We start from the raw sequence: 11,205 nt of genomic DNA, 5'->3' as shown, positions 1-11,205 counted from the left end.
CAATAAGCCGACGGCAGCGTGTCGGTTTCTCACGATAAATTTCGAGATGGACCCACCCGGACCCAAACTCCTCGTCGAACAAGGCCAAGCCATAATCGCGCAAATCCTAGGACTTGCAAATGCAGATCTCTCCAGATGGCATGTTAAACCTAGCGGCAAAACTCCTGAAATAATGTCCGGTCTCCTTATTAACTTTTAAATTTCAGACATTCTTCTGCCGCATCATCCTCTCCGAATTCCGCTCGTTCAGCCCCGGCAGCTTCCTTCTGCAACAATCCACTGTCTTTCGAACGAGCTGTTATGAAGAGTGAGCCGATTTCGACAAAATCGGCTAAACTTTCGAGGGCGAGCTGCCCCCCGAGCCTTAGCCAAGGCGAGGATAAAGCATGGACCATCACCAGCTTCCAACTGTGGTGCCGCATCTACCGATTCCAACAAATCGGTTCCCCAGATCATTGATATTTCGGGGCGGGCTCAATCACGTCCAAAAGAGCTATCCCGCGGGGCCACCGACTCGATCACCTTTCTTCCGTTGATAGTCGATACGGTGGATGATTACCCACAGCTCCATGGTCACGGCTGATTTGCATGCCAACATTCCTTTGATAGTACTGCTGAACTGGCGACTTGGCAACTTTGCGCACTTGTACTAAGGTCGACAACCGTGCATCGGCTCGCATCATGACACACCCCAAAAGGATCGTTGATCCTGATCATGACTCTAACCAGCCCATCTACCAGCCTTCAGGCGGGTGTCCACGACAGAGCCCCGGGCTTGTCACCGAATCAACAAAATCGGCTTCCCGTAGCAAAGGATCCTTTAGGGCAACCGCCCCCGAGCTTCTTCGGCTCAATCCTTGCGCCTTGTTGATTAGATCGGCTCATTATCTTTGGCGAGTCTGCAGCAACTTCCTGGTGAGAACGTCCTCGCATTTCGACGCCCTCCAGACTCTCCCCTGGAAGTGACAGTTGCTGAGTCAAAACGTGACAGCCAACGGGAACTAGGGGTCCTTGAAGGGAAGATCCACCCCCTGCTCCATTGATTCTTAAGTCGATGTCTGCACATCGGCTATGCTTGAAATTTTTTGAATTTTCGGCCGATTTGTGTATCGGCCCCCATACTCCAGTATCCATCATCAAAGGATGAGACTGCTTTTCTCGTGTTTTATCCTTCTATGTGCCCCCGAGCCGATTCTGTCAAGAGAATTGATGGTATCGGCTCTGTTGGATCATGTGTTGAACCCAGGCAGGATGGATGGTGAGGATAATTTTGGCCGATTGCTGGAATCGGCCTCCCATTGCTTTCTCGGTGAAGGTTTTGTGATGTCCCTCCACACATCTTTTTGGGGCCGATCACAAGGATCGGTCTCGCCACGTTTGTCCATCGACATTTGCTTGTGTTACACGGTCAGGCCGGTGGATAAGACCAGCCTAACCCCGTTCTTTGTCACGTCGATGCGCTCACAGTCGTCCAAATTGATACCTGAGAGCGGCTCTTGGCCTGATGTCTCCCAAATGTCCATGCCAGCTGTTGAAACCTCGACTGAATCATCTCAGCACGGACGACTTCCACTTCATCTCCATCCCACCGTATCGGGCATTGGTGCATCGTGGATGGAATGCAACGATTGGCGTGGATCCAATCTCTCCCTAGTAGGACAGCGTAGGTACTCTTTGTCGTCGACGATAAAGAACGTCGTAGGGACAGCTTTTCTTCCTACGGTCGGATCCACATTCGTAACACCTTGCGCGTCGATGCTTGGCCGTTGAAATCGCTCGCTGTTACGTTGGTCTTGATCGGATCCGAGCTGGAGCGTCCCAACCGACGTAACATGGAGTATGGCATAATGTTGACTCGCCGCTCCGGTGTCTACCAACATCTTGTTGACAGGCTGCCCATTGATGTAGCCTCGCACGTACAGGGCCTTCAGATGCCTGTAACTTCTTTCCTTTGGCTTCTCAAAGATGACCGGCCGTGGGCCGCAGTCTAATTGTGCCACAGGTGCTTCATACAATCTTGGAGCGCTAAACTCGGTTGGAAGAATGAAGACCATGTTTGTGCCAGCCGATGTATCATCATCGGCTTTCCCTCGCTTGGGGCGCCACTCTTTCTTTGTGGCCGACCTTCTTCGGTCCGTGGTTCGCCGGATTTTGGCGGCCGGATCAGCCGTGCCTTCCCTAGCGTGTGCGTGTACAATCTTTCGGCTTCTTCCAACCCACGCGGACGCCGAACCCTTCGCTTTTGGGAACGGCTGAGCCCATTAGGGCACCACCCGGGCCGATGATATTTATTTTCTTCATCATCGTCCTCTAGTTCCTCGAGATCTTCCACCCGAGCGGGCTCGGCATGCTTGCTCCGAGGTGGGAGAGGCCCTAGACGCTCGAACACGGACACGTTAGCGGCGTCCTTCTTCCTCTCGTTTGCATTCTGCGCAGTTCTCGATTGTTGGCAATCGGCTCATTCTCGAGTCCCGAAGCAATGTTTGAAGAACGGACAGCTCCAAGTGCCTATCCATGTTATCCTGCCCTTGACCTTCCTTCGAGCCGCGACGATTGTATCCGTCGTCGCTTCTATCATGTTGACGGTACCTCCGACCTCGCATCGGACCGACAATTCCTTTCATCATCTACGTCGTAGTGCCGACGTCGGTCGTGTTGGTGCTTATATTTGTTGAGGAGGCGCTCGGAGAGTGGACGTTGACACCGCACGCTTCTCATTCCCTCCTCTGCCAGGTACCGCCTGTCATCATCTCGGGGCCGGTCGCGTGGATCGGCCTCCTCTTCATCGTTGCCACGGGAGTGGCTGCTTTCTGCTTCATCTTCGCCATGGCGGCTTGCAAGCCCTGCCATGTTGACACCAAAGGAGGACTTCGGCTGGCCTATGGAGTGGCTGAGATCCACCATGTTGACGCCAGGCGACGGGCTTGAGTCTCTAGCGAGCTTGATATCGTGCGGCCGGGTCTTCTCAGAGGAGCCGATGAGTTCGGCTTTGAGGGTTGCCTTGATCTCGTCATGTTTCTTTTTGAGCTCCTCGGGCAGATCCTCGTACTTCAGCGACCTGGTGCGTTCTTTTGACGGGGCGGACAGGTCCACTCCATCGAGTGCGCCCTCGGTGTGAAACCCTTCCACCTCGACGCCATGGGAGCGGGTTCGGTGGAAGGAGCCGATGAGTTCGGCTTCGAGGACCGCCTTGATTTCGTCATGCTTCTTCTTGAGCTCATCAGGCAGATCCTCGTACGTGACCGGAGTGTCTTCCGCCATCTCGGATGTAGATGGCGATATTGTTGATGTCGAAGGTTGTCCCACCGGGCGTGCCAGAATGTGTTGACGTCAGAAACCCACTGGCGGGCAGAGACGGGCAACACCGTAGAGCCGGGAACAACTAGGGCTGCGGCTGGCCCCGGTCCCTCGGAGCGACGGCCCGCAAAGCCTCCCGGTCGCACGCACCGATGTTTATCACAAGGGCGTGCCACCCGACCTATACCCGGTCGGGAAGGTGTGGATGATGCCTCGCTTAGTTTCCTGCAGGGCACACACGTAAACGTTAAATACGAGCCTCGATCGGCTCTCGAGTTATCCTCGTGAATCGGCTCAAAGAGCCGATCCACCCATGATTCAGACGAGGTGTCCGAATATATGGTGGTCCCGCTTGATCAAGGTAAAGCTAATGAGATCTACGACGATGTGGGGTTTTCACCGCATAATCGGATCGTCCTACTCTAGGTTGGGCCTCGCGGCCACGCACGGTGATCGTAAGCCGATCCTAAACAAGGCCTAAAAACCAACACGAGGTTGATCCTCGGAACATCCTGCTTAGGGCCAACGAACGACACCCTACGTGCCGCTGGATCCTCCCCCCCTTTGTAAGGCCTAACTATTGCGGATATTAAACTAATCCTTGTAGAACAAGGAGCAATCGTAACGGATCAGATCTACTAGACTATGATCAAGCGGGGTGCCGCCCCTACACCTAAGATAGGTGCAAGGGCGGCTAGACATGCAAGGGTTGCACTACGAAAGCATGTAATATGAAGAACAATGCTAACCCTAACATGTCTAAGATAACTACGTTGCTCGCCATCAAAAAGGCTTCAGTACGAGCCAACGCATGAACAACGTAGGTAGGCTTGTGCTGCCTAGATCGCAAGATGCGATCTAGGCAAAGCATGATGCTTACCGGTAGAAACCCTCGAGACGAAGGGGTTGGCGATGCGCCGAGATTTGTTTGTGGTTGAACGTTGGTTGTTGTTTATTCCATAAACCCTAGATACATATTTATAGTCCAGCGGACTTTCTAATGTGGGCGTGCACTAAACCGTGCACGAGATAAACTCTAACTTTTAATCTAGATACAATCTACTATAATTAAAGATACATGGGCAATCTGGCCCAACTCCACCGAACAGGGCCGCTTCAGAGATCCTCCACGTGTAATCTTCCAAGCCCATCCTGATCGCGGCCCACCTCCTGATTTAGCCAAAATCTGGTGATAACAGTAATGTAATCAACAACTACATCCTCGGACATAGCGCCAATGTTTTATCCCTAGTGGCAACAGCACAACACAACCTTAGAACTTTCTGTCACTGTCCCAGGTGTCAATGCAGGCATGAACCCACTATCGAGCATAAATACTCCCTCTTGGAGTTAAGAGTAAAAACTTGGCCGTAGCCTCTACTAGTAACGGAGAGCATGCAAGATCATAAACAACACATATGTAATAACTTGATAATTAACATGACATGGTATTCTCTATCCATCGGATCCCGACAAACACAACATAGAGTATTACGGATAGATGATCTTGATCATGTTAGGCAGCTCACAAGATCCAACAATGAAGCACAATGAGGAGAAGACAACCATCTAGCTACTGCTATGGACCCATAGTCCAGGGTGAACTACTCACTCATCACTCCGGAGGCGACCATGGCGGTGTAGAGTCCTCCGGGGGATGAATCCCCTCTCCGGCGAGGTGCCGGAGGAGATCTCCGTAATCCCCCGAGATGGGATCGGCGGCGGCGGCGTCTCGCAAGGTTTTCCGTATCGTGGTTTTTTCGCCTCAGGGGGTTTCGCGACGGAGGCTTTAAGTAGGCGGAAAGGCAGAGTCGGGGGCCCGACGAGGGCCCACACCATAGGCGGCGCGGGCCCCCTTTGGCCGCGCCGCCTTGTGGTGTCGCCACCTCGTGGCCCCACTTCGTATGTTCTTCGGTCTTCTGGAAGCTCCGTGGAAAAATAGGCCCCCGGGTCTTCGTTTCGTCCAATTCCGAGAATATTTCGTTACTAGGATTTCTGAAACCAAAAACAGCGTAAAACGAGAACCGGCACTTCGGCATCTTGTTAATAGGTTAGTTCCAGAAAATGCACGAATATGACATAAAGTGTGCATAAAACATGTAGGTATCATTAATAATATGGCATAGAACATAAGAAATTATCGATACGTCGGAGACGTATCAATGCGCCACCCCATGCCGAGCATCGTGCCTCCGCCAAAAACATCGTCATGCGTTGATCACCGCCGTGCAGATAGGAACGGGCTGCCCCGCCACCGCCAACGCCCACCGTTCTTACTTCTTTGTCCAATGGCGGCCTCCGGCATCGGCGAGGTGGAGCTAGGGTTCCTCCCAGTTGCTCGCGGGGGCGACGCGGGAGGAGAGGAAAGGTTTTTTTTTCAGGAGCGACCAACACTTGTCCCCCCTAGTGCTTGAGTGGCAATCCACCGTGACCATTAATCTTAGAGTCTTCCTCCATCAGCAATCCTAAGAAAATTCTCGAACTGCTTTTTCGTCAAGTAGTGACAAGTTTGGCTTGTAAAACTGGGTTCCTGCTACAAATTCTTCACGCATGCAGAGGCCGTAGTTTTGTTGTCTCCCCCGTGCAACGAGTATTCTTCTTCTCTGCACCTTTCCGCGTGCAGATACTGAACACGCACCAAAAGCTAGCGAAAGAAGATTCAAAATCTTCTTACCAACCCCGTCTTTTTTTAATTGCGTTGCAGACAGACAGAATGTCAGTACGAGTACGAAGCTGTAAACTGATAAATACATGTCCACTTAAAATTCGTTCAATTTCTATTGCAGGCCTAAGGATCAGGGAGGTTTGGGAATTGAGGTGCTTGAATTGAAAAACTTATGTCTTTTAAGCAAATGGCTTTTCAAATTGCTGCAGGAGGAAGGGATGTGGCAACAATTACTTCACAATAAATATATCAAAAACAAAACGTTGGTTCAGGTAGAGGCTAAACCCACAGATTCACCTTTTTGGAAGGGGCTTATCCGGGTTAAACCGGAGTTCTTTAAGAGGGGGAGGTTCAAAGTCGGTAATGGCCTATCAGTGAGGTTTTGGGAGGATAATTGGCTGGGTAATTGTCCTCTAGCTTTACAATATCCGTCTTTATATAATATTGTCCAACGGAAAAATGAGTTGGTTTCTACGGTATTAGCAAATACATCGCTGAATATTGGTTTTAGATGAATTTTTAATGATTATAAATACAATTTGTGGTTACACGTATGTCAGAGGCTTATGTCTATTCATCTTTCTAATGAACCGGATACGTTTGTTTGGAACCTAAATAAATCTGGTATATTTTCTGTTAAATCTATGTACCTTGATCTTATGAATGGCCATATAAGATTTTTACGGAAATACTTATGGAAGATTAAGGTTCCTCTAAAAATTAAGATTTTCATGTGGTTCTCAAGTAATAGAGTATTGCTTACTAAGGATAATTTGACAAAGAGGAAATGGACTGGACGTCAAAAATATTGTTTTTGTAATAATGATGAAACTGTTGATCATCTATTTCTTCATTGTCCTTTTGTGAAGATTGTTTGGAGAATGATATGTTTTACATATAATATTCCACCTCCTTCCAATATAACTAATATGTTTGGTAATTGGCTAAATGGAGTGAATAAGAAGGATAAAACATATATTCGAATTGGTGTTTCGGCAATTTGTTGGTCTTTGGAGTAGCCGGAATGATATCATCTTTAATAAACAAAAGGGTACAAATTTTTTGCAGGTTATCCTTGGGAGGTGCTATACACCACCCTGGTCGGTGCGGACCAGGCACCGCACCCCCCCAGGGTGCCTGTTGGGCCGGCCCAGTGACGTTTTTTTCGTTTATTTTCGTTTTTTCTGTTTTTCTCCGTTTCTGCTGTTTCAATTTTTTTCTTTTTAAAAAATTTAAAATGCCAATGTGAAATTTTTTTGGAAAAACAAAAATTTCCAAAATTTGTATATTTTCGAAAAATTGAAAGCATTATTTTCTAGATTTTATTTTTTTATATGAACAATTTTTGGATTTGAACAATTTTCGATGTGAACAAATTTTATATTTAAACATTTTTAAATTTGAACAAATTTTAAATTTGAACATTTTAAAATTTTAAACAATTTTTAAATTTGAACGGTTTTCAAATTTGAACGGTTTTAGATTTGAACGGTTTTCAAATTTGAACGGTTTTTAGATTTGAACGGTTTTCAAATTTGAACGGTTTTTAGATTTGAACGGTTTTCAAATTTAAACATTTTTTTTAAAAAAATTCAATTTGAACAATTTTTTTAGAATTAAAATTTTCGAATCTAAAAAATATAAACAAAACCGAAAACAGAAAAAAGAAAAGAAAACAGAAAACTGAAAACTGAAAAAGAAACCAGAAAAAAAAAGCAAAAACGAACCGCACAAAGCAAACAGACCCAAATGGGCCGGCCCATACCCGACCAGGGGGTGTGCGGTGGCCGGTAGCCACCGACCTGGTCGGTGTATAGGTTTTGCCTTATTCTTCGTGCGACGCATTGGATATAACTATGGGCATATTTGCTCCCGGCGGACCAGCGGGATACCATGGTTTCTGGATGCAACCGCTCCCTGGAGGTCACTCGTGATTGCTATTTCCGCTCACTGGATGGCTGCACATTAGCAGAATTCTAGATGGATAGTTTTTGCACACTTTCCATCTACAGATGTTTTGTTTTGATATCTTTAGTTCTATTCGGCTACCAGTCTATCTTTATGTAATAAGTACTTGGCATCGACGTTTTATTTAATAAATGACTGTGTGCATCGATTCTAAAAAAAAATTAAGTAGAACAATCGAATGAACAAAATCATCACAAGTATGTATGTGTCTACATTATAGCTAATTGATAGAAGTCTCCTATACAGCTCATAATCAAGAAATAGCGAGCTCAGTGCATGACGACGGTGTCGAAGCAGTTGATGCCGTCGAACGCCAGCTCAAACCCAGCACGCCGCTGCGGCGCCGTCGGCTTGCCGGAGAAAAATCCCTGCTCCTTCTCAGCGCCCGCCTTCTTAGCCGTCGCCGGTTTAGCCGCGCTGCCGCCGGAGACAAGCTTGGTGATCGTGCGTGTGGCCGTCACCGATGTGCCGTAGCCGTCCAGGGGCGCCTCGCAGAAGACAAGTGCCGTCAAGAACCTCTCCATGGCCATGGATCTGCTGTTACCGCTGCACTGCTGCTCGATGAATTGAGTAATGTAATAGACTCCGAGGCTGGTGTCTTGCTCCGTTTGTTTTGTGATCGAACTTCTTCGAGCTGGAGGCTTTATAGGGTTCCCCAGTTCAAACCGTGTGCGCGTTCGGAAGCAGAGACTGCACGTACGTGTAGGACCCGGAGTCTCGGAGGATTGCGACCGTGTCATCTGGGTTTACACGAAGTCTACTCTGTCTCGAACTCTCGATGCGAGCACGTGCGGAGCGGAACCCACCAGGACACCCTCATTGATCTTATCCGATTCATAGCCTGACATGAGTACATGACGTCAAGACGCCTGCTACAGTCGGATTAGTTTACTCCGTGACACTTGCCTATTGATTTTTCGATCGAACTCTTTTTTTTTCAGCAATTGAAAATTCACATAGCAACCTCGAATGGTGCTGACTCCGATGAAAGGAAATAACTAACAAACTAAATATTTATTAGTACTAGTATGAGGCATGTACCATTATTATAGTAGTATAAGTTTAGGATAAAGTTTGGATTTGCTTTTTCTATAATCCTACTTGAACTCACAAAAAGGCATCCATCATATTAGGACAATTGCATACTCATTCATGGTACCAGGAGCAAGATTTTAAAGCTAGCCACTTAACATGACTCCACACCGCATTGCCCGTGGCGAGGTCGATCTTCATGAACTCCACCAAGAGCCGCGCAACATGTAGCTAGGGTTCACCTGCCGGTGAAGTTTATTTGTTTTCGTGGAGAGCTTTTTTTAACAGCTATATTGGTTTTTCTCTCCATCATATGTATTTGTGTGTTCGTTACTTGCGTGATTTTCTGTAATAATATGAGTGTGCTATGATTTTCCAATTTAGCCAATTTACACTTTTTTGTACCCTATTCTGAATACCAAAACATTCTGCAAATGATAGAAATCAAGCCACTTTTGAACATTGTAGGTATCTCTTTAGAGAGATAATAAAAAATTGTTACCTGGGATTTGAGAGAATTCGCTATACCAACTTAGTGCCAAACCTTTTTTTTTTCTTTTGAGAAGATTGGTTGAAGATAATGGCTTCACTAAGATTATCTTCACCAGTCCTCAAAGGCCTATATTCCAAAAAAGGGCTTAAAATGGGCGAGTTATAAGTTACCAATGTTTGGGATGGGTTTTCTTGTGCATTTGTTCAAGTCGACAAATTCGCATCACATCTAGCATGTTGTGGAAGATTATAAAGACATCCCGAATAACATGTTCCCTATGGCTCCATTGACAGCGATGAGCAACACGTATACACCCTAACTTGTGCAATAGGATATTTCCTGCTGAGTCAAAGAAACTCCATGAATTGTGTGGGCATCACCCCGATGCTAACCTATGAGCTTGTTTGTATCTAGAGGATTAGAGGTAAATTGAACAAAAACAAGTACAAGTTCAAGACCGATCCAAATGAATTTGCCCTAAACTATTATTTCCAACATTCCTAAGGAAGAATCATGTAGGCTAGGCTATTGTCTTCCAATTATCTAGTATGTTGGTGACTTGTCATCTTTTTTCGCGGCTTCAGATTGTATGATCGTTGTAAAGTTCATCTTTGTTAATAAATGAATTAAATCAAGATCAGATACATCCCTTTTCGATGTAGAGACCGGAGTAACATTTTGAATATGTTCATACTAGTACTGACAAATCAAATTTCAGTATGCAAGTTGTGGTTGCGTTATATCGTTATTATTTGTTGTAAACATTCTGAAACAAGTTATTGACGTTCTTGTTAAATTACCTTTTTCGATAAAGGGAATATATTAATGTCAGAAGGTACCAATTACACCCAACCTCTGTAACAACGCAATGTCCTAATAACATTACGGATGCACACAGCCAAAAAAGAGAAAAAGAAAACTAAGAAATAAAAATCCCGCTACAGTATCCCAGCCCTAGCAACAGTAATACATCTACCACCAAGACAACACCTGAAATTCAGACTCTTCAAAAGCAACGCCTCCAAGAAGGGAACACCAGCGCTGTTGTCGCCCGATCAAAGATCTTAGCTTTTCACCCTGAAGATGGTCTCCTCTCTCAAAACAATGCCTTCAACAACGACATTGCCAGACACAACCAGTTAAGACCGGACCTTGGGTTTTCACCCAAAAAGGTAAGACTCCAAACTTCACAAGTGCCGCCGCTCCCACTTTCATACCACTGTTGCAAAGCCCGGAACACTAAGCAAGCCCTCAACAGCGGAAAGACTTGAACCTCCATTAGCTAATCCTCCAAATCCGGCATTCATGATATTCTCTTCTTCTGACTTCACCATGGATTAGCTGTCACTTGGTGTCAACACAGAAAAGAGCTTCGCGGAGCACCCTCCAAAACCAAACGGTCGGAATAAAAGCATGGGCGTGCACGACTGAATACCATCGATCCAGCAAACTCCAGGCAATAGAAGCATTGTTACATTCGCCAGTGGCGCCTTCCGGAACTCAACACTCTAACCAGATCATGAAGGGCAGCCTCCGGCAGTTCTTCATCTTCGCCCAAGAGAGACCCTAGGACCGCCGCCTTTATTCAGGTCGGGCCCCCACGCCGGCGACCATCCTAGGCTGGCCAAGGTTGCCGGCCGGAGACATGAAGTCCGGAGACGCCGCACCCGGCGTGGCAACGTTGCAGCCCCATAGCCAGCCCTCCACCGCCGGCCGCCGACACCACGGAGAAGGCAAGGATGAGAAAGCC

General features: G+C 46.9%; 1 protein-coding gene across 1 annotated transcript; it reads right to left on the bottom strand.

The window, feature by feature from the left end:
- Positions 1-8,002: 8,002 nt before the first annotated feature.
- Positions 8,003-8,529, bottom strand: LOC124668594. Its single transcript, XM_047205706.1, has one exon. It carries the CDS (start codon positions 8,458-8,460, stop codon positions 8,200-8,202), a length of 261 nt encoding a protein of 86 aa, XP_047061662.1. The 5' UTR covers positions 8,461-8,529; the 3' UTR covers positions 8,003-8,199.
- Between the last annotated feature and the right edge of the window lie 2,676 nt (positions 8,530-11,205).

The sequence above is a fragment of the Lolium rigidum genome, chromosome 1 (genome assembly GCF_022539505.1).
Source record: "Lolium rigidum isolate FL_2022 chromosome 1, APGP_CSIRO_Lrig_0.1, whole genome shotgun sequence".
Classification (NCBI taxonomy): Eukaryota; Viridiplantae; Streptophyta; class Magnoliopsida; order Poales; family Poaceae; genus Lolium; species Lolium rigidum.
Note: the sequence above shows the minus strand (reverse complement) of the source record. Positions and strands in the feature narration are given on the sequence as shown.